Raw genomic sequence first — 23,633 nt, 5'->3', positions numbered from 1 at the left:
TGAGATAAAAGAGAGATTCAGGTGATTTCCTTGAAGGCAGAATTTAGAAGGCTTGGGGGATGAGTTACGTATGTGGGGGGGGAAGACAGAAGGAGGTGCCAAGGATGGAGCCCAGGTTTCTGGCACAGGATGGAGATGCCATTTAGTGAGACAGGGATGTCTGTGAGGGGGAATTAAGGGTTACACTTGGGTCATGACAGTCGTAAGATGCCTCTGTGCCATCCATGTGGAGACGTTGTGGGAAGTTTGTTATGTTGAATCTGGAGTTCAGAAAGTCTATGGAAGTAATCGCTTTTATGCTAATTTTTCTGATAGAAACCAGTCAGCAGGACCATTTGTCCATTAAAGGAACCTAGGTTTGGGATAAGGGTGCTCAGCGGTGTCTTTACTAAAAGGGGTACTTTAGAAAGCAGGGGCCCTGGGGTCAGAAGATACAGCCCTGATTTCCAGCGCCACCACCGGCAAGTTGTTTAAATGTCACTTCCCCACTCAGCAACCTTCAGAGGCTCCCTACTCTCTAAAGAATGGCATCAGATCGCCTCATATTCTCATCCCAAAGCCTTTACAGTAAGGCCCCACCGTTTCCCACTGAATGCTGCCCATCCTGTGCTCCAGCCCAGCAGGCTGTCTGCCCTCTCCCTGGACGCCGCCTCCCTCCGTCCTTTCTTCAAGCCAACCCCTCCTCTGAACTGGAACACCCAGACCGGCTTCTGCATTTCACACTTAGCATTTGTCCTTTTAGCGTTTTGTGTCTATCCTCCTGGCTGTCACTTCCTCTGTGAAGCCTTGCGGGAACACCGGCCTCCTCCCCTGGGTTCCTCGACCCCCAGCACAGACAGATGCTCCCTGTTAGCCTGCTTCCTGCTACCTTGTCTGTAACAAGCTGCCTCATTTCTGCATCTCAGTTTCTCTTGCTCCCAACTCCTACCTGTCCTTCCCCCACACATACGTGCATGACTTGGGCACACCCCGCGGGGAGCACAGATGTCAGAGAGGAGCGGGGAGAACAAGTTCTGCAAAGAAGAAGCAAGTTTTCTCTTCCTTTTGTCTGGAGCTCCCTGGCCTTTGTTTTGTAACGGGCACATAGCTTTTCCTGAAACGAGGACCGTGTTTAAAGATTGGAGCCAGCCACGGCGTGGAGCCTGACGCGGTCGCTCCTGCCTTGGTATCCACTGTGCATGTGTTACCCAGGGCTGTAGATCCCAGGAGCATCCTGTTCTTTAACCATCAGAACTCTGTCTCTCTTCGTCACCCCCCTAGGAGTTACTGCAGGAGCTCCGGCACCTCAAAATCAAGGTGGAAGAGCTGGAAAATGAACGGAACCAGTATGAATGGAAACTGAAGGCCACCAAGGTAAAAGGCGGTTCTGATGTTTATGGAAAGGCTTTGAGGCCCAGTGGGGAGGGTCTGGGGTGTGCCGTAGCCTAAGGCTGAGGAATGGGAATTGATCCCACTGTGTGTACACGCAACAGTGCCCAGATTGTGCGAGCAGACAGATTTAATCCAGGAGGGCTCTTTTCCTGGGGAAAGCCCATGAGATTATGAGCTGCTGAGGTCGCCAAGTCTCCTTCCTCTCTCTGTGTCCCATGGCACCCCCCAACCCCCGCCCCAGGCTGACACTGGGCCAATCAGGGCCTCTACGAGTGAGTGATGAGTCCTAGGGCAGAAGAATGCCAACATTGTCTTAGCTGCATCATTTTAAATTTAGCAGCCCCTCTAATAATCAGTTTCTAGAAAGAGGTATGCTTTTATTTTTAGCAATTCCTGAAAATATATACTTGTCATATTTTTGTAACCAGATCATGTTTCTATTGAACTGGGGAGCTTGCTATCTAAAGGACACCCACGATACATTCTTTCGTGAAATAAATTTTATCCCTCCCTCCTTTGTTTTCTCTAATAGTTTCCTCCTTCATTTCCTCTAATAGTTGGAATGGATTCAGCCCACACATTTATTGTTTTGGCCAGAACCTTGTATTTTAAAACGTCGAATTAGCTGTCACTTAAGCATTAGGAAATTTCACATATACAGTTAGACTTCCTTGCAGGCAGAGGAGTAACACTCTGGGGTTGGGGGCGGGAAGCTGTAAAACCCTGAAGCAGTTTTTCCGCCTGAGGAGCTGGCCAGGCTCCCTCTGGTGGGTGGGTGCACGCCTGCCTTTCCACTGAGAGCTCTGCAGCGCCACCCACAGGTGTTACCAGATGGTCCTGTAGGCATCTTCATCTTCTTACTGTTTTCTTAACATCTAGTTTGTACTTTCAGTTTTATTTTTCTATACCTTTAAATGATTCTAAAAACAATAATAACCATTATAGATAATTTTAAACCACAAAAATTTAAAAGAATAAAAATCATTCGTAAACTGCCCAGGAGCTACCACTATTAATATTTTCTTCCAGGCATTTCTCTTTTTGGGGTCTCTCTCTCTCTTAATTTTGATGTTGATAATTTATACACAGTTTTATACCATGCTATTAAAAGAAAACTCCGAACATGATGTTGATGTCTGTATAATATTCTATTGCATAAATGTAATTTTCTTAACTGTTTTACAGATGAGGAAACTGAGGCACAGAGTAGTTAGGCAACTTTCCCAAGATGTTACAGCTAGTCAGCTCCAGCGCTAGACAATCTGCTTGATCATCTACTGCTCTGTTCTTATCTACGTGTCCCCTTGTGTGCACTGCGCTTCACAACCCCCAGTTCTAGGAGCACCGTTTCTCTAAAAGCTCAGAACCTCCCATCCCCACGATCCCCTCAAGCGAGTCCTGTCTTGGTGAAACCTTTGAAGTTGTACACTCCACCTTCTATTATTAAACCAAATAACTCGTTTGAATCGCCTAAGCGTTTTGCCTTGGCATGTAGACCTTTGAGATACTGTGGATTATTTAATAACCACCACGTCTGGAGACCCTCCTGTGTGCCAGAATGGGTCCAGCCCTTTGTACACGTTTTCTCATTTGGTCCATAAAATAGCCCAGCGAGGTCTATTGATTTAATGTCCTCGTTTTCCTGGTGGGGAAACTGAGGCTCACAGTGGCCACAGTGAGGTTCTGATCTGGATCTGTGTCATTCCAAAACTCATGCTCTTTTCCCTCTGTCATCCTAATTCCCTGCAGTTGAAACCTGCCTTGTTTTTGAAAGTTCTTCCATTTTCTGTGTAAAGCTTCTCAGTCCGTCAGTGTGCTTCATCTTTCAGTGCAGCGGCGGTAGGGCAGGGTCCCTGGGTTTAATAAGGCCCAGGATCTGCAGGGAGGCAGAGCCCCCATCTCTGCCTGGCTTTGTCCCAGACCTCTCACCACACAGCTCCAGCCTCAGTGGCCATGGCAGTAGCATACTTTTCCCCATGGTCAGGTGCACGGCCTCTGGGCTGTGGTAGACTTCCCAGCTTAGGGACAGATACCTTTCTAAGCGTAAGAGAGGACCTGTCATTTCTGGCCTATTCTGTGAAAATGGGCACATGGGAGGTTGGACCCAGCCACTTGGTCTGTAGAGTTGTAAATAAATGACTTCACCCAGAGGCAGGCCTCAGAGAAGAAGAGCCTGGGCTCTGTCTTGATAGCATCTCATCACTGGTGTCCACTGTGGGGCCCGCAGACAAGAATCAGGCATCCGGATTCCTAACAGAGACCAGCTCTCACCCTGTCTACAAGGAAGGGGAGAAATGGGTGTGGAAGGTGCAAGAAAAGTTAAGAGAATATCTTCCAAGAATATTCTGGCCCTTGTAGAAATGAGAGGCATTTGGATTGAGTCCCAAGGCTAATATTTTCAGAAGGCACTGTCGCCATCAATCGTAAGCCCATGGGCTCCAAGGCCCTGGGTTAGCTGTGCAAAGCTGCCCGTGGCCGCGAGTCTCTGCAAGCCGTTTGGTACAGCTGGACCCAGCTCTGTCCTCTGTGGGTGGAAACCAAGCAAAGGGACAGTGCTCTGTAGGGACTTTGGGTAAGGAAACCCACCCCTTTGCCACCTCTTTGTTTTTACATGGGCCCATTTTGGGGATGTTAGGGAAGGTTTGTCCAGAACCCCTTGAGGTGGGCTCAGGGAGCCCTCATCTGTGCTATTAACTCAGCCGCAGGCAGCCTAGGCTGGGTGGAGCCCTGGCTTTCGAGCAGGCAGGGTTCACGTCCTGGCCTGGTCGCTGAATAGCTCTGTGACTTGGGAGTCGAATCCTTCCCTACTCCTGTTTTCTCCCCGGTGACGTGCAGGGGTACTGCTTCCTCCCGTGGTTTCCTGTGAGGATTGCGTGAGGGTTGATGTAAGAACGCAGTGAGCATGGGGCGATGGAGAGTAGGCTCTCAGCCCGTGTGTCCTGAAGCTGAACACAGGCCTGTTGGGTGGAAGGGCCACCAACAGGACCAGTGCTCATTTGATTACTTGACTTGTTCAAAAATGGCCTCGGGATAGGACGAGCCCATACCGTAACCTTGCAGAATAAAGGTGGGGCCCGATTGGGCTACCACATGGGGGGCGGGTGCCCAGAGTAGAAGCTTTTGCTGTGTGTGCCGTTGACTGGCTGGGAGTTGGTTCTCACCCCCTTTCTTAGTCTGTTTTGTTTTTTTTCTTTTCTATAGATTTTATTTTATTTATTTATATATTTATTTATTTTTGGCTGAGTTGGGTCTTCGTTGCTGCACGTGGGCTTTCTCTAGTTGCAGCAATGGGGGCCACTCTTCATTGTGCGCAGGCTTCTCACTGGTGGCTTCTCTTGTTGTGGAGCACAGGCTGTAGGCAGACGGGCTTCAGTAGTTGTGGCACACGGGCTCAGCAGTTGTGGCGCATAGGCTCAGCAGTTGTGGCGCACGGGCTTCAGTAGTTATGGCGCACGGGCTCCAGAGTGCAGGCTCAGTAGTTGTGGCACACGGTCTTAGTTGCTCCGCGGCATGTGGGATCCTCCTGGACCAGAGATCGAACCCGTGTCCTCTACATTGGCAGGCGGACTCTTAACCACTGCGCCACCAGGGAAGCCCCTCTTGGTCTGGTTTGATGCTCAGAGACCTAGCTAGTTATCCATAAGGGAAGGAGTAGGATGAGAGCAGCAACAGAAGTGGCATTTATTGAGGACTCACTGTCTACTGAGCATGAGACTAAGTTGTTCATAACCCTTACTACATTTACTCCTTACTGCAGCCCCGTGTGCTAAATGCTGTTTTCCTGGTTTTATAGATGAACCAAGACTCAGAAATGTTAAACCACTTACCCAACTAGGAAATGAGAGAATCCAAGTTTAACTCCAAAGCCAGCGTGCCTCTCAGGACGGGACCTACCCAGTTCTGACCTTCTAATCAGTATGGGAGCACAGGGACCACCTGGCTTGCTGTTACGTGTGCAGTTTAATCTGCTGGTAGAGACTTGGGAACCACCCAGTGCTGCTGCCCACGTGAATGTGTGCGTGCGCCTGTGTTGATTTACAAAAGTACGTCCACTCAGCACACCTGAATGCTGTATGCAATGCTTGTACGTAATTTCATTTGGGTGAAGGAGCATAGGTGTCTGAGGTTGGGCAGAGGCTGTGGCTATGCATTCAGGGTGGGAGAGTTTGAGGGAGGGAACTCTTGGCTCACTCATTGTCTACTAGTAGCGATTTGATTTCCACTGTATTTCCTGTATGGGGTGGAAAAACGAAAGATGAACGTACTTGTTACAGTGGTTTACGGACATGCTACTGCAGAATATCTTGGGAGAAGGAAAACCGTGTCCAGAAAGAGAATATCCATCTTTGGACCAAGGGCAGCCCTCCCATTGAGCACGTTCCCACCTCCTCAGGCCTCTGACTTATTTTGGCTGCAGAAGCCATGGGAGGGAAAGAGCCTGGTCAGGCAGGAGGATGCAGGAGAAAGAGCAGGTGGATGGCCAGGGCCACGGGCATGTCCTCAGTGGCCAGGAAGAGCGCGTTCATTCCGCAGAGCTCCACCTTGTGGGGAGGGCAGTGAACACCTCTCACTGCTCACCTCTGGCAGCTTTGCTCCTAACTTCCTAATGTGTCCTCGGACCCACTGGCCCTGGGCTCTGACTTGAGGTACTTTGTCATGGTCTGGTAGTCCCTCTGAGCTGGTAGGATGGCTTTTTCTCTTCCAGGCTGAGGTAGCCCAGCTGCAAGAGCAGGTAGCCCTGAAGGATGCAGAAATTGAGCGTCTGCACAGTCAGCTCTCCCGGACTGCAGCTCTGCACAATGACCATGCAGAGAAAGGTAACTGGGCTGACTGTGACCGAATGCAGTTTGCCCTTTGGCCCTGGGCCCTCTCTTATAAGTGGGCATGTGTGTCTCTGGGTGTGTGTACTGCTGTGTGAGGAGGCATGAAATGTGCACGTACATGTGTGTGTGTGTGTTCGTGTGTGCACGCATGGGCCTGTAAAGCCCAGCTCTGTTGTGGAATCATTACCATGAACCCCTCCCCTGTTCAGAGGACTCAGTGGAATCATTACCATGAACCCCTCCCCTGTTCGGAGGACTCAGTGGAATCATTACCATGAACCCCTCCCCTGTCCGGAGGACTCAGCTCTGAAGGCTTTTCTCAGATGCACTCTGACCATTGAAGCTCTCTGTGCAGCTGCCTCTGGGGCTTTTACTCTTTCCCTTAATTGAAAGGACTTGTCTTTGTGTTATTACCAAAGAAGAGGCTTTAGCAATTCACTCAGTTGTTGAATGGAGCCCTGGCTGGTACTCACATAAGAGCCTGAGGTTACAGAAACAGATTCGTTATTTCCCATCCTTTGGATCTCAACTTAAATGTTACCTCTGAGGAAGACCTTTCCTGGCCACCCTACCTCAACTAGGTGCCCCCGTTTTTCTCAAGCTCAGCACTCTTTTTCTTTCATAGTACTTACTGTAATTGATCAGTGTTGTATTTTGTGAGGTCTTACATAGACTGTCATCCTCCTTCTGGGGCAGTGACTGTCTCTCTCTTATTTGAGACCATATCCACAGAGCTTCACATGGCATTCAGCCCATGGCTCCTAAGAAATATTTATTGAATAAGTGAAAGGATGGTGAATGGTCCCTGAGGAGTTCAAGTCTTGCTGATTAAAAATAGAGACTAAATCCTCAAGTATTCTTAATGCGTATTTAATATTTACAGCTATTTGCCTTATACACAAAATGATCACACACCCTCCAGCTTCTCCTCTGGCCCCCAGGCTACAGAGCAGTGCTGGGGAGCCCTGTGAACTAGCCCCACTACAGTTGCAGCTGGGCCTCGGCACCAGCACCGCTTAGCTTGGATCCCTGGCGGGGGTGGGGAAGCTGTGCAGCCCTGAAACAATGGCTTAGGCGGAAGGAGGAAATTAGTGACCCATGTGCTCATCCCTCCGCCAGCCTTTCTCTTGTCTTCTCAAGCCACTGAGTATGTCACCTACTTGCCATGGCTTAATGTGGAGACCGGAGACCCCTGAGATACTCTAGACTGTCTGTGATGCTAAACTTGCATAAAGAGCTCCCCAGGCCCTGACTTGTGGGCCAGGCAGGCTTCCCCTGCACTCCGTGCTTCCCCACAGGCCTCACCTTCCAGGCCCCACCGCATTCCATCCCCGGCGCCTCCTGGAGCTGGTGCTCGGGGCCTTGCTCTGGCTGCGGCCTGCCCAAGGCATCGAGGTTTGCCAGCCTTCGTCTGGAGCTTACAGCCCTCCCCTCCACAGACTGGGTTGCCAAGCTGATCTTTAGCCGTCAAGAGCCTAAGATCGTGAACAGCACTCTGCACCTCCCTCTGAAGCTGAATCCCTACAACTAGTTACACAAAGTCCTAAATCCATTCTTCCTATTCTTGCCGGATGTAGCAAGCATCCCGAAAGGAGATGGGGTGACTATATATATTTTTGTCCCCTTGTCTGCTGTAGTTCTCTTACGTAGACATCCCTATTCTCTGTAGTACCCAATTTGGGGACGGCTATAGGGCTTTGCTTGGAAAAACTAGCTATGTGTTAATTCTTAGACCTCCACATATTGGGCAGAAAGACCCCCAGCTCCTTTAGGCTTTAGCCTTTGACCTGGCTCTCCAGACTAGTTTGGGAAGAATTCGAGAGAGTCTCTTGGGTCCAAGGTGAGAGAAGGCAATGTGTTGTCCACCACAGACTTACAAAGATCCCTTGGCCCATAGAGAAATTCTGTAGGCTTATGATGAACGAAGATTGCTTTCCTTAACAGTAGCGTTTGTTTTAACATACTTATAGATCCAGCTAAACACTGTTAGTCGATTCCGACTGTGACCTTCTAAATTGAGCCAAGTACCTGACTCTTGTTTACATAATCATTCTTGCCCTGTCTCTGTTCAGCTATAGGCTTCCTTTTTTTTCTCATTTTAAATTCTCTTCTGCTACAATCCACGGGACAGTGTGATTCTCTCTAAAACTAGTTATCAGCCGCCCAGGTACATGCCTACTCAAGTCATAGAGGATAAATGTCTGTTTCCTTGTGGGATGTCAGTTGTGAAAGATTTGGGGGTTCCTCTGTGTCACCCTTGAATCAATGGCATTTTGTTTTTTCCCCACAAATGTCTCTAAAGAGAAGACAAAATAGTAGGTTCATTCGTTTAATAGTCCAACAGATATGTAATGAGACTGACTCTATGCCAGACACCATCATGGGCTCGTTAAAGAAGTAGGGAGCCACGTGTAACTTATTCATATGGAAAGTCTTAGCATCTTAGCAGGTGGGAATAGTTGTCTGCATTTACGTAAGTAAATCTTCCTATACCTAAATTCTTTTAGACCAAGAAATCCAACGTCTGAAAATGGGGATGGAAACTTTGCTTGTTGCCAATGAAGATAAGGTAAGATGGCCATGGAGCGGCCCTGCCCTTTCCCTGCTGACATTCCTGGTTCTGTTTGGTCCTATTAGTCTCTGATATTTTGGACAGGGCTGTGCCCATCAGACCACCGACTCAGGGAAGTGTCAGGAGAATGGCCTCTGCCTCCTAGACACATGGCTCAGCCACCTGTTTTTGGCTTTGATGCCTGGGAGCTTTGCCTAAATGGCATCTCCCAAAGGCAGAATAAAGCCATTCCTGTTCATGCAGGTGTAGGGAAAAAAAAAAACCACTGAGGTTACTGCCAATATCATAGCTGCTGCTCAGACTACTAGCAAAACTCAAGAACGGTTCACCAGTCTCCCACGTTCATGATCTGGTGATAGACCCATCGTAACTGGTGATGCATAATCATAAAATAGCCACCTCCGTAACTAGAGAGCACCTGTCTGGCGAAAACATCAGCTCTAAGGATCACAGCCCTGCATATTACAGACGAGGAAACATACTCAAAGTGCTAATGTAGGTTTGCCCAAGGTCAGGTAACAGTAGATAGCAGAGCCAGGGTCATACCCAAGTTTATCTAGCTCTGAAATCTGTGTGGCCTCCCCAAGTCCCCAGCCTTTGCTGAAAGAAATGATCTCCTCTGGGAATTTCCTCTATTGCGTAAGGAATCTCAGCCTCCTACGGAGCAAGTGAGAGTTTTGAGAGAAATACGACAGCTTTATTTTAGTCTTTTTTTTTTTTTTTTTTCACATAGCTGCAGAGGACAATACTCGGACTAGGAGGCAGATTTCAATGGCTATGTCAGGAGGGTAGGAAGACAATGAGTTTCCTGCTTCGGGAAATGTTTGAGCCCCTCGAAGGCTGTATCGAACAGGGAGTGTTTTATGACTAGAGATTGGACTCGTAGCCTTCAGGTAGAGGCAAGAGTGCTTGCAGCTGCTCAGGAGGTAGACCACTGAGAACCCAGGGCCTGGACACTGTGTTTCCCTTTGGAATATTCTATGGCTTCCACATAGCATTTCTTCTCAGTGTGCCCAGAACACAGCCAGGGCCCCCAGATGAAATCGCCAGGTGCCAGTGGTGTTGTTTACATAGAAATCTGTCTTGTCCTGTGACAGGACCGTCGGATAGAGGAGCTTACTGGGCTGTTAAACCAGTACCGAAGGGTGAAGGAGATCGTGATGGCGACTCAAGGTAAGAGCAAGGGGGAGCTTTGCCATTTTCTCCCCCACATATCCCATCTCTACGGTGTTAAATCCAGGGGCAGACCTGCCAGAAGAGTCCTCATCTTCATTTGGAGAAATGCTCTGCTGGAGAATGGAGCTGGTTAGACTGCCCTGGGTGGGGGGACACTGGCAGCCATTGCTTGCCAGAAGTTGTGGCAAATGGCAGAGTCAGTTCAGAGCTTCCAGGAGCTACCCAGATCGCCAAGGAAAGACAGCCTTCAACTCGAGCCATTGGCGATCCCTACCCTTGGAAGATCTACGCATCTGCCCGGGACACCTCTTAGAGGCAGTGAGGGCAGTCAAACCTGGATCCGAAGGCAGCTTAATACCCTCGTTGGGGATTAGAGCCTCCCCACCTCCTGGAGAATCTAAAAGCTTCCCCAGCAGACGCCAGGACACTTGGGGAACCTTCTTTGAGTTGCCGGGTACCTGGGTTCCCATAGGAAGTCACAGCGCAGTGAGAGCTGTTTGTGTTGCCCTGAAGAATCTTCTGAATCACACTTTTAATGTCCCTTTATGTTTTTCTTTGTCTTTTTTTTTATATAAATTTATTTATTTTTGGCTGCGTTGGGTCTTCGTTGCTGCACGTGGGCTTTCTCTAGTTGCGGTGAGCGGGGGCTACTCTTCGTTGCGGTGCGCGGGCTTCTCATTGCGGTGGCTTCTCTTGTTGCAGAGCACGGGCTCTAGGCACACAGGCTTCAGTAGTTGTGGCTCGCAGGCTCTAGAGCACAGGCTCAGTAGTCGTGGCGCACGGGCTTCTCATTGCGGTGGCTTCTCTTGTTGCGGAGCACGGGCTTTAGGCACACAGGCTTCAGTAGTTGTGGCTCGCGGGCTCTAGAGCGCAGGCTCAGTAGTTGCGGCGCACAGGCTTAGTTGCTCCACGGCACGTTGGATCTTCCCGGACCAGGGCTCGAACCCGTGTCCCCTGCATTGGCAGGCAGATTCCTAACCACTGCGCCACCAGGGAAGTCCCTCTTTGTCCTTCTTAATGAAGGAGAAACAACGTTAGGATTTTGTGGTACAATTATAGGTTTCTAAACAAGTCACGTGGTAGTAATTATCTCTTCTGCGTTAATGCTTCCAGGGCCTTCAGAAAGAACTCTCTCAATCAATGAGGAAGAACTGGAGGGAGGTTTCAGAAACTGGAACACTGCAAATAAAGGCCCTGAAGAACTTTTTAAACCAGAGGTACTGTGTTTCCGGTCATGATGTGGGGTTTCAGCAGGCCCCAGGAGCTTACCCTGGGCCTGGGGGAGGATCTAATCAGGTACCAGTCAGGTACGTCTCAGGTGTAAATCTTGACAGGTAGAAAAAATTAAATCAATGGAGTTAGCCCCCGAGGCCTTAGGAAGAGCATTGAGGCTGGGGAGCAGTCAGGGCCTGTGTTCCCGTTGGGAGGGACAGCATAGTGGATACTGGACTTCCCAGGATAGGAATTTTCTTTTTTAACTGGTTTCCTTGCTTATTTTTGCCTTTCCTCTCTGGACTATAAGACCAAAGGTGTTCTTTGTTTTATTTACCACTGTCTCTCCAGGATCTGCAGTGATGCCTGGTACCCAGTAGGATTCAACAGATATTTGTTGAATGAATGAATGAATGCATATTGCCCATTTGGAGGGATAGCTGAACTTTTGAAGTGATACATTCCTATTTCACAGACAACGTCCCGCCCCTATAACCAGCATACAGATCTCCTGTTTTCTTGTTTAAAATTTGATCCAGTTCTATGAACCTCTCTGGACTTAGTCTAGATACACGTAGGCAAATTAACTCATAGATACAGATCTCAGATGAAGAAGGGGTTTCAGCCCAGGATCCAAAAGGTTCTTGAAACTCCAGAACAGTCACAATTAAAAGGATCTTAGCGGTCCAACTCAACCCTTTTAATTAAGGGAGGAGCAAAAGTGTCACCCGGTGGCCCAGTTATGTAGTCAGAGCAGGCATCCCAGATTGCTGGCAATGATAGCAGTAACTGATGCCCAGTACCTCTGGGTGGTCCCTGTGATGAGCACTGCACGTGACTCACCTCACTTACTCCTCATGACCCCTTTGGGATTCTTCTTTTATTGTGTTGCAGCTGAGGCTCAGAGAAGGTAAGTAATCTGCTCTAGGTCACCCAGCAAGTAGATGGCAGAACTTGGACTTGAACACAAAAGCCCAGGCGTTTAACAACTTACGTACTATGATGCCAGGGTTCTTTCTATGGTAGACCGAAAAGATACTGGGATCTAGAGAATAGAGGCAGCCCTTGCAGACAGGAAAGACATCAAATTGTGTCCTTATCTTCCACCAGATTAGCTCACGTTCATTCCACCCTTGATACTCTTGCCTTTCTGGCCTCCTTGCTAAGCTCATTCTCATTTCTCAAGATTCAGCTCAAGTGTTCTCCCCTCTGAAGCCTTCCTAACCTTCCCACCAACAAGAAGGGTCCTCTCCCTCCCCTTTATCCCCATATTATATTATAGGTGTTGGTATCAGAGGGACATGTTGCATTGCTCTTTCATCCTAATTAACTTATCTGACTCCCTGATGTGGGCAGTGCTCGCCCCACACCCAGCACAGGGCCTGGCAGGCAGTAGATGTTGCTCGTGTTTGTTGATTGACTATGAATTACAGGGTTGCTCATTGCCAGCAGAAATCGACTCCGGCTGACCTTTGCCAACAAGGAATGTTTTTAAGAGGGTGTGCAGTGGCTCACTGAATGAAAGGAAAAGCTGGAGAACCAAGCTCAGAAAAGGCAGGGGCAGCCAGGGATTCAGGTCTCAGGACTGACTTGTCAGGACTCTACTGCTAGAATGTGAACTTAGGCCCTGGAAGGAGAGGCAGGTTGGCCAAGGTTGTTCAGTATACCTTCCTCCTTGTCTACAGCCATACCACCCTGAACGCACCTGATCTTTTCCAGTATGTCTTCCTTTTTGGCATCTTAAAAAAGCAAGGCATTGGGATTGATGTAGCCACCAGGGGTGGAGATGTAACTCCCCAAGAGGAATTGTCCAAAAAAGGGGAAAGGATGGTGGGTAGTCTCCAAACAGTATCTGTCCAGTGACTCTTCCGTTTCCGGTGCAGGTATCTCCAAGAGGTAGCTCTCCCACGGCGGGACCACCCCCGCTACCGCAGAAATCACTGGAAACCAGGTAGGAGGCCCAAGCACCTCCGTGGAGCCACTGTGCTCTCAGGCCCCTCTCGGGGCTCCAGACGTGGCAGTGAGCACAGCCACCGTGTCCTGAGCACACCTGTCCTCCCTTTTGGCCCCAGCAGTGGTCACAAGGGCCAAAATGCTGGAGCAGTCATGAACCTTGCCTACCTGCCCTGGCCACAGAGGCCTTCCCTTCCCACAGGCTGAAGGTCCGGGTCGTTGTCACTGAGAAAAGACTTGGCCAGGGGTTGGGGCCTCAGAGAAGAGGTGGCTGCACCTCATCTGTGCCCCCTAGTGGTTCTTCAGAGCATCTTGTGAGGTGCACCTGTCATTCCCGTCAGCCCCTCTGGAACACCCTTCCTGCTCTCAGGGAATCTAGGCCTGTGACACTCCACATTCTCCAGGGAGGACCATTTCTCCTCACAGGGAAGTTGGTCCAGTTGCTTTGGGGAAGCTTCACGTAGCAATGAGCGTATCACAGGCTGGCCTGTGGGGTCACTTCGCTGCCCCCTGACTGATTCTCTCGAAAATGAACCTATCTCCAGTTCCCTACATCAGCTCTTTAGAACACATTTCCAGGTTACGGGGATCTGGAGCTTTGCTGCCGAGAGCAGGCTGCCTTTCGGCCAGGGTATCTGGGGAAGACAGCCGCAAGCGTGGTGGGAGCTTCCCCAGATGGGCACTGAGTCTTCAGAGGTCTGAAGCCTGTGCACTCTGACCCCCATTTCCAGAAAGCCATTGTTCCCTGAGCCTTTAGCCTCAGGGGAAAACGGCAGCGTCAAGGAGGGCCACTGGCCAGTCCTTAGTTTTGCAGAAGAAATTTGGTTGATGAGTTCACTCAGAAGTCGGCACTGAGTGACTCACACTGACCAGACTCACAAGAGACGAATGTACTAACAGATGCTGCTTTATTCATATGAACTGAGAAATATCACTGCCCAGGAGAACTGACACGAGGTAACCCTGTCGCCTCTTCTCTATCCAGTTGGTGCCCTTCTCTGCACAATAGCCCCGGAGAAAGCAAATTCCTCTGAGCAGACTGCTCAGGGCATACAGAGACAGAGCAGAGGGTTGAAGGATCCTAGCAGGTGACACTTTGGAGCTGTGGCTGATGCGCTCGTCTCCACTCCAAGACGGCACCACCTCCCTCGCTGAGTTACTGTCAGACTCACAGACAAGGCAGTATTGGCTTTTGACTCCACAGACGTTGGCCTTCTTTTATGACCACACAACAGCCAGCTCCCACCGATGCCACTGAATTGCGTGTATTCGGGGTTTTTGAGGAATGCCAAGGACTTTTGATTTGGATTTCGGTGATGCTCTCATGCCCTCACCAAGACATTGTCAGACCAGGCCATCCCCAAAGCGGGCCGTTCTCATCTTACGTGTAATGGTTATGATGAGAGGGTGTTTTGTTTTGTTTCCTGCTCTTGACCCTAAGCCCAAGATAGACTACCAGTTAAACATTTGAAGTGTCCTCTGCGCGAATGATACCACGTACCTCCTTCTCCAGTTACTGTTTCCTTATTGACTTTCTTTTGTGTTTTTCCAGGGCTCAGAAAAAACTCTCCTGTAGTCTCGAAGACCTGAGAAGTGAATCCGTGGATAAGGTCAGCCCATCAGTCTATCCATAAAGATGTCTGAGTTATTTCTTTGTGCCCAGCACAGTGCTGGGATACACAGGCTGGGTGCTGTCCCTACCTCATGGAAGCTTTTATCAAGTTTGCTGGGCAGGCAGGAATTACAGGAACATTCTGAGAAAATGTTCAGGTGCAGTGCAGCCCAAGGCATCCTAGAGGCAGGGCAAGTCAGGACACGCTACCTAGAGCTGGTGAGAGAAGACGCTGAGGTGGGCATGGGCAGGGGAAACGGTGCGGAGTAGGAGGGAGTAAGGTCAGAGCCACGAGTCAGATGGAGCCAGAGGACATCTCGAATCCGGGCCCTGTTTCTCCAGGGCACTGGGGAGTATTGCACAGATTTTGAATGAGGACATAATGTGGATAAAGGAGACCCCGGGGGTGGGTTATGGGATAAAGTAGATTGGAGAGGAAGCTTTTTAAGGAGTCTAGAAAGGCATGAGGAGGGCTTTGTGGCCCCTGACCAGGTGGGTAACCCCCATGCTGAAGGGGGGGGGTCACAGGCTCTTGAGCAGCAAGGTCATTGAAGATGCAGGGGTCCTGCCCTATAGACAACCTTCAGTGACCTTGCCGCATAGATCCCTCGATGTCCAGCAGTACGCCAGACTCCCTGGTGATACAGTAGAAAACCAGGAAGGATGGAGCTGGCAGTGGCTTTGCTCCCACGATCACGTGCCTCTCGCTCCCCCAGTCAGATTGCTGGCAGCTGCCCGGGGACATGTGTCCACGAGGTCGGACAGTGACCTGTGTTTCCTCCACGGATGGTGATGATCTGACATAAAGACGGGGAGGGAGGGGTGAGCCTGGCAGGTTCAGGCAGGCAGGTGGCCCTGAGTTGCTGTTGTGACTAACGCAGTTCTCCTTTTCTCCACATAACTGAAATCCTCCTTGCCATCCCATAGTGCGTCGGTGGGAACCAGCTGTCCCCAGTGGTAGAACCCAAGGTACATTAACCGCATGTCCCTTTCGTCTATGTGAGCTTGTGCTGTTTGCCAGAGGCTTTTCACTTAGCAAGTTACAGCTCTGGTAACCTTACGATATGTTAACCGTAAGGGGTATCAGGGTGACAGGAACGACGAAACTTCCTCTCCTGTTTTCTTTTTATGTGTACCCAGCTGGATCCTGTGCTTTCATCTCTGTTATCTGTGGGATAGGATTTCTTATCATCTCCTCCATCTTATAGGCTCTAATAATTCCTCTTTGACAGGGCAAAGTAGATCTGATCTCTGGGAAGGGGGATATTATGATCTCAGCACACAAGTAGAGGAATATGACAGCTCTCATCCTTTCTGCGCTGTTAAGTCATGATTTAAAAAACCCAGGAGCACTTCCCTGGTGGCACAGTGGTTAAGAATCCGCCTGCCAATGGAGGGGACACGGGTCCGAGAAGATCCCACATGCCGCGGAGCAGCTAAGTCCATGCGCCACAGCTACTGAGCCTGCGCTCTAGAGCCTGCGAGCCACAACTACTGAGCCCACGAGCCGCGACTGCTGAGGCTCACGCGCCTAGAGCCAGTGCTCTGCAACAAGAGAAGCCACTGCAATGAGAAGCCCATGCACCGCAACGAAGAGTAGCCCCCACTCGCCGCAACTAGAGAAAGCCTGCACACAGCGATGAAGACCCAACGCAGCCAAAGATAAATAAATAATTAAAACAAACAAAAAACCCAGGAGCACACTCGGCCTCAGGTGCAAGGGTCCTTCTGTAGCGTCCCCTCACGTGGGTGTCTGGCCCTTGCTTTCTGTGACCGAGAGCTCATGACATTGTAAGACACCCCCTGTGTCCTCTTCCAGCTCTGTCTGTTAGATCCATCTCTGGGCTTCCCTAGAAGGAGCATCTGCGGCTCGGCTCTCGCTGTGGAGTCCGTGGAGGGAGTCCGTCTCCCCTGCTCCTCACAGCTCTAGAACTGGAGTCCCTCAGCCCCTCTCTGAGCTACCATCTTCTCATGTGCACAGGGCAGAAGCCCTTCAAGTTCCTATTCTGTCACCTCAGGACGAGCACTTGGTCCTCGCTGCGTGCTCTGCGTCGTGCCCTGGGCCACACTTGAGCCTAATATTGTAGATAGGGTCTGTCCCGTGCACGCCTCGCTCCAGGGACTGAGGTCGTGGTTACTGCTGTCGCTCCAGACCCTGGGCAAAGGGTAATTCTCTGCGCCTCTGTTTAGTTCTGTCCTCGTGTGCTCGGCCAGAGGCAGGAATTGTTATTCTTTATTTAGAAACAATAAAACTGAGGTTCTGAGGGCCTCAAGAGAGTGAGGGTTTGGCCCGAGTCGGTCTGACTCACAGCCTGGGGTCTTCCTGCTCAGGTGTGCTACCTCTGTGCTGTTTTAGGGCAGCTGGGTCACCAGCCACATCTGCTCCTTGCCTGAGATTTCCATCCCCCACTCCTGTAACCAGGGTTATTCTTCTCAGAGACTGCAGGCGCAGAACCGACCTCGAGCATTTGTTTCCTCTGTGTCGTGTTCCGATGTTGCACCCCTTTCTCCAGCAGTGAGTCCTTCCTTCCTAGCTTCTCTGCTTGGCCGAGTAGAGCTGAGAGAGGGCCCTTTCTGTTGCCCTTGGTTCCTTTCATCGTCTTTCTCACAGGTCTGGGCCGCCTTTGAAGCCCGCCTTACAGGAGGCTCTGCCCTCTTTATATCTCAGTTCCTCAGCGACCTCCCAAGGCAGCCCACGTGGGAGGCCTTGGTTGTCTCTGCCCTGTCTTAGGGAGGCCTGTGTGATGATGCAACAGGAGATCTGTTCCTGAGCCCTCCCCACTCCCACATCTCCTGTATAATATGGAGCTGGGAGGCATGCCCTTCAGTTCTCGAAACTTTTTGAATTCTGCCTTCCCCACCATCAGTGGTTCCCGGGCCTGACTGTGCGTCAGAGTAATCTGAGATTCATTTTAAAAACAGACTCCCGGGGTGCCCTGCCAGAGGGGCTGATTCATGGGTGCGGTTGGGCCCTGGGAATTTATATTTACAAGTGTCCCAGGTGATTATGAAGCAGCCCTTGCATGGGCTAGTATTTGGAAACTGTTGGTCTTGACCACAGGTCTGATCAGGTTCAACCTGTACCTCATGGGTCATCATGAATTTAAAAATTGTGTGCTCTCCATCTTTTAAGGTTCCAATTATTTCCACTTCTCCAGCCAGTTCCTTCAGAATCCTTTGAAAATTTAGCCCACTATTCTCGTATCTCTCCTTTCTGAGATGATTTATAGAGGATTAGTATTCAGTGTTCAATGACTGAATTGGATTTCAAACAATTTCCAGGACATGCCTTTATAAGCAAACTGAATTCAGAAATTTATTGGGCACTTGGCTTTTAACTAAATGAAACTTCAAAAGATGTCACCGCTGGGGACTTCCCTGGTGGCGCAGTGGTTAAGAACCTGCCTGCTAATGCAGGGGACACAGGTTAGAGCCCTGGTCCAGGAAGATCCCACATGGCACGGAGCAACTAAGCCCATGTGCCACAGCTACTGCAGCCCGTGTGCCTAGAGCCCGTGCTCCGCAACTAAGAGAGGCCACCGCAGTGAGAAGCCCATGCACCTCAACAAAGAGTCGCCCTCGCTCGCGGCAACTAGAGAAAGCCTGCACACAGCAATGAAGACCCAACACAGCCAAATAAATAAATAGATTTATAACAAAACAAAAAAAAAATGTTACTATCACTGAAGTGTCCCATTACTTTACTGACTTGTCAGGTCTGAAATCGGTTTTGTCTTTCTTCTTTTCTACTTTTCTTCTGGGTCCGGTTAAGTGATCCACAGTTGATTACCTTGGTAACGTTGCTTTGATTTCTCTTTTCTTTTCACTCAAATGCATTCCGCTGTGTTTCCCTCAGGTTTGTGGATGTAGGGCGGCCCATTAAATCCTTCTTGACCAAACAAGCGCCATTCTTCTTCCCCTTTAAATCAACCTGTTTCTTTGCGACCCTTTCTGTGGCTGGGGTCCGAGCACGGGGCCCACTGCGCTGGGGCTGAACCTCATGCAGACTGTGGTCCTAAGTTCCTGGGGAGCTCCGTGCTGGCATGTAGCCCTCTGGCCCGCTTCTGCTCACACCTCCCCCCGAGTGTGTGCTTACCGTCTTGCTTCACCTTAACCTGGTATTTTTCAAAATAACTATCGTCGTAATATATAAGTAATAGATAATATTATATATTCTAAACATACAATAAAGCAATAGGTATAGCTTTTTTTTTTTTTTTTTTTTTTGCGGTACGCGGGCCTCTCACTGTTGTGGCCTCTCCCGTTGCGGAGCACAGGCTCCGGACGCGCAGGCTCAGCGGCCATGGCTCACGGGCCCAGCCGCTCCGTGGCATGTGGGATCTTCCCGGACCGGGTCACGAACCCGTGTTCCCTGCATCGGCAGGCGGACTCTCAACCACTGCGCCACCAGGGAAGCCCATAGGTATAGCTTTTATTGGAATTCTGGTCTGTGTATTCAATAGAGCTTGAAGGGTAGTTCACAGCTGTTGATTCCTTGAGCCTCTGAGCGCGAGGCCAAATGGCAAAGGCTTCCCTTTCTGCTTGGACTCGGCTGCAGTCAGCCCTGGATGTGGGCTCAACTCTGTCCCCATCTCACTGTGTGGCTTTGGGCAAGTTTCTTTCCTTCTCAGAGCTCTGATCCCATTTCCTGGCCTGGAATAATCAATCTTTTTGAGGGGTCTTTGAGTCGGCCTAAGTTTAAAAATGGCTCTTAGAGAACGGGGAGTTGTTTCTGCATCCAGAGATTTCCTAGCTGGGTTTGAGGCTCTCTCTCCCTCTCCTTCCAATAGGACGGCCCTTTCCTGGTGGAGCACAAGTACCCCACGTTACCTGGGAAGCTTTCAGGAGCCACGCCCAACGGAGAGGCTGCCGGATCTTCTCCCACGGCCTCCCCACATGACCCTGCGGGGAGCGGCCTGCTGAGGCTGAGTGAGTGTCCAGGCGCCAGGCCTGGCGGCCTCTGGAGCCTCAGCCTTGGCATTTCCACTGTTGCACGAGGTCCCTGCACCCCCCGCCATAGCCCACAATTGGAGAACGGGGGTGGGCATGGGTGGATGGGACAAGTCCTACCTCAGGGTGGTCCCACGTCCAGAGGTGATTGCTGTCTGTCTGGGCACAAGGTTTCCTGCCAGAAACACATCAGAGCCCAAGAGAACCAGGGTGTGTACCCACCTTCTTTCCACCTGCAATTACTCTACCCCCATTGCCCCTCCTCCTGTCTTCCTTCTCTCTCCACCTGCTCCTGGCCTTCCCGTCATTCCTCTTTCCCTCCCGCTTAGACACCCCCTCCCCCCTCCCCCCTCCCTGGCCCTGCCCCCTCCTCCTCTGTTCTCCTGATCTCTTTCCTGTCTCCGCCTTCCTCTCTGCAGCCTCCCTATTACCCATAGGATGATATCATGTGCTCTTCCAAGGGAGAGCGTTTCCTTAGAGAAGTGGAATCTGGCCACTGGGCAAGGCTGTCAGTCCCCAGGTATCCTTCTGGCGCTTAGCATCTGAAATGGAGGTCTCTGCACAGTAGGCTGGATCTCCCCAATAGCAGCAGCAGATCAGAGGGGCCCAGAGAGGAACATTCTGGTCCCGACAGAGCCGTCCCTCCCCCTGACTCTTACTACCTGGCGCAGGAGGGCTTGGCTTCCCCACTAAGGGTTGGCTTCTGCCCTTGGCCAGTCCTGCCTTTGGCTGCAGGAACTCCAGATGAGTATGTCCTAGCGACACTCAGACTGTGGACTTCCTGCAGCTTCGGACCATTCTCGTCTGATCTAAGTGAGCTCTGGCACCCACACAGGAGCAGTGGGCGGCCCGGTGTATTCAGTCCCCGCTGCCCCCCACCCCTCCCCGCACGTGGATGCCTCACCGGCCAGGAAGCGACACCAGGAGCATTCAGTCCCCTCACATAGGGCTGCCTCTCGCCGCCATGACCCTGTAGGTCAGGCTCAGTCACCATTCACCCCCATCCTTCCTCGTGGGATTAGTTTTCTTTCTGTTTGAGTTTTTCCCTCTTGCTTGATGACTCTTGTTTATTTCTTTGCTTCCCTATAACTCTGTTGGGCTGGACTTTGGCCTCTCTTGCTTCTTCGTGTGGCTTCTCTGCTTCTTGGTTGGCTGGAGATCGTGGCCGGAGTGTCAGTGCCCCCGTGCTAGGTACTGTACCCTTCCAGGTGAGGTGGGGAGCGAGATTCCCTTATTTCCCTCCGGTGACACCCTCCCTTTCCTGAACATTCAGCCACGTCCCCCTCCTGCTCGTATTCCCGCATCTCCCTGGGGGAAAAGAGAGGAAGCTCCTTGCTGGAGTTACCCTGCAAGTTTTGGGACCCCGAACTCTTAGGATTTGAAGACATTCGCTCACCCAGATTTGAAACCTTAAGCTCGCTAACTCCCCAGAGAGAAAACCTGGAGTGTGCCTGAGCCCCTGCTGGTCTCTGAGATCTTGCTGTAACGCTCTGTCCTAAAGGCAAGAGCTGGGCAGACTTCCTGACTCCCACTGAAGGGCTGGCCCAGGCTCAGGGAAAAGGTTTACAGAGGTCACGTTCCTTCTTGTCATTCACATATCATTCCATTCTTTCAATCTCAGGAGACACAGAAAGTGGTTGGGATGACACTGCTGTGGTCAATGACCTCTCACCCACGTCCTCGGGCACCGAGTCCAGCCCCCAGTCTCCCCTGACACCAGATGGTAAACGGAGCCCCAAAGGCATCAAGAAATTCTGGGGAAAGTAAGTCGGTGATGACCGTAATTATATTGCTTGGAATTAATATTGTCCCCGAGTGGGCAAAACACCTCCATAACCCCCTGTATAATTAGATGCTGGGACAGCAGTGAGTACAGAGTGGTTATGTGTAGAGGAGACCTTGAATCACTTTTTAGGGCCCAGAGAAGGAGAACTATGAAAGGAGCCCATTAAATACAGCCGGTTGCCTTACGTGTCATTCATTTTAGGCATCCCTCCATCCCACAGACCCTAAGCACATCCTCTGAAGCTTACATATGTGCTTTGGAGAGGTACATGGGTGAGACCAGTTTCTTCCTCTGCAGGACTCAGTCTGTGTCTTAAGAAATCTTTGAGGACAGAAAGATGAGTCCTTTCTGGCCCTGCTGACTGAGTCTGTGAAATGAGACAGAAACTGGGGCCTCCTCTCAGGCAGCAACCTGCACTTTGACCCCCGGGGAGAGGGGTCCAATCCCAGAGGCAGGGTTAGAATTGAGGCTGGGTCTGACCAAGGAGCTGTCACAGGTCTTGATGCTGGACCTCTGGGGAAGCACCGGGAGGCAGGGGTTCCATCCCAGTGTCCCAGAGCCCCGGTTATGGCTCGCGAGGCCCTGTGTGGGAGGCGTGCACTGACTACAGGCTTTCAGCCTGCCCTCTGACGTCTCCACGGATTCCTCTCCACACAGAATCCGAAGAACTCAGTCAGGAAATTTCAACACCGATGCCCCAGGGGTGGCCGAGTTTCGACGAGGTGGATTCCGGGCAACTGCAGGGCCAAGACTCTCTAGAACCAGAGACCCCAAGGGTCAGAAAAGGTAAGGCTCCCTCCAGTCCATCTCCAAGGAACTGTGTAAAATCCTGGCTACGCTGGAGTGGGAAGGGGGGCTGGATGCCCCAGAGCCTCCAGAGGTGGAAGGCAGGACCCCCTAGTGCAGAGCTTCTCGACCTTTCCCCTTTGACATGTGTGGACATTGCTCACGCTTATTTATAGGTGCACGGAGGTAAAGGCAGAGGCTGCCTATAGCCAGAGGTGCTGGGGCGGGAGGTGGCGCTCCGGCCCCCCTGAGAACCCCAGCAGCTCTGCACATCTGCAGTCCACTCTGGGCAGGGCCTTGGCGTGATAGGTTGAGAGGCTCCGCTGCAGCCATTCAGAGCACAGATGCTGGAGTCAGAGACCTGGGTTGGAATCTCTGCTTAACCACTTCCTGGCAGTGAGCCCTAAACCAGGTTCTGTAACTTCTCTATACCTCAGTTTTCTGATCTCTGAAGTGGGACGGGGGCGGGGGGGGGGGGGGTCAAAAACAAGTATTTGTGAAAGTTCTTGTGAGGATTATGTGAGCTTCTGCACATCTAACCCTGGTATCAGCTGTCTGCCATTCAAGCGTCACCTTCCCCTGGGAGACTGGGGAGAGAACACCTGCCTCTGGGGCGGGGTCCCCTCCTTCCACACAGACCTCTACGGAAGGGTGCCGGGGTGCCAGTCTGCCCTTATCCCTCATGACACACTGTACCACACCTTCCTGAAGGCTTAACTGGAGGGAGTTGTAAAGGGATCAAAATGGGAAGTTTTGCATGACTGTTCCCATCACGCCCTAATGAAAAAGCATCAGTAATGAAACTTTCCCAGAGATCGCCCTGGTGGACCCCCTCCAGTCACCAGCTTTACCCCCCTTCCTCAGATCTCCCTGCTCTGAGAAGAGTGCCTCCCTTCCAACTTGCCCAAGTGAATCTTTACTCCTACGTCTCAGGGAAACCCTTTTCTGCACCCTCTGCTCCCATCAGATGATCCCCACGATACATTGTCTCCAGCAGAATATCTCCTAAAGTCTGAGTTGCTCAGCCAAGGTCAGGCTTCTGGGGGCCTCCCTCAGGATTGGACTGTGACATTTTAAATCTAACCAAACAGTGAAAAGTTTAACCCTCTTAAATTTCATCCCCCTAAGACTGCCATATACCAGTGCCAAGTGCAGGTAATTACTGAGTAAGATGTGCACCACTCACGTGTTAATTCTAGAAACCATACAGTCTAGATCCCAGTGAAGGGGGAAGAATGCTTCCCTGGTGCAGCGTATCGTTCACAGACCTGACCCCTGCCAAAGAAGGGAGTACACACGGATGCACCCCGCTTCGCCACTCAGCTCCCCTCAGGCCCCTAGGCTTGGCCGGGAGCTCCCAGGCACACACTCAGGACCTTTGGCGAGCATCCC

The 23,633-nt window shown here is 50.9% G+C and overlaps 1 protein-coding gene across 15 annotated transcripts in view; it reads left to right on the top strand.

Moving 5' to 3' along the window:
• The window catches only part of PPFIBP2 (PPFIB scaffold protein 2), a 146,151-nt gene that overhangs the window by 108,538 nt on the left and 13,980 nt on the right, over positions 1-23,633 (top strand). For all 15 annotated transcript variants that reach the window (XM_027115495.1, XM_027115490.1, XM_027115486.1 and 12 more), the window contains 11 exons: positions 1,261-1,353; positions 6,077-6,188; positions 8,702-8,763; positions 9,864-9,939; positions 11,056-11,159; positions 13,038-13,105; positions 14,660-14,717; positions 15,647-15,688; positions 19,510-19,648; positions 21,291-21,432; positions 22,113-22,241. In XM_027115495.1, the coding sequence (XP_026971296.1) occupies positions 1,261-1,353; positions 6,077-6,188; positions 8,702-8,763; positions 9,864-9,939; positions 11,056-11,159; positions 13,038-13,105; positions 14,660-14,717; positions 15,647-15,688; positions 19,510-19,648; positions 21,291-21,432; positions 22,113-22,241 (1,025 nt within the window). The remainder of the gene's footprint in view (positions 1-1,260; positions 1,354-6,076; positions 6,189-8,701; positions 8,764-9,863; positions 9,940-11,055; positions 11,160-13,037; positions 13,106-14,659; positions 14,718-15,646; positions 15,689-19,509; positions 19,649-21,290; positions 21,433-22,112; positions 22,242-23,633) is intronic.

This window comes from Aethalodelphis obliquidens, unplaced genomic scaffold, assembly GCF_003676395.1.
Source record: "Aethalodelphis obliquidens isolate GAN/ISIS:26980383/991018 unplaced genomic scaffold, ASM367639v1 scaffold14, whole genome shotgun sequence".
Lineage (NCBI taxonomy): Eukaryota > Metazoa > Chordata > Mammalia > Artiodactyla > Delphinidae > Aethalodelphis > Aethalodelphis obliquidens.
The sequence above is the reverse complement of the archived record's forward strand: the minus strand, read 5'-3'. Positions and strand labels throughout refer to the sequence as shown.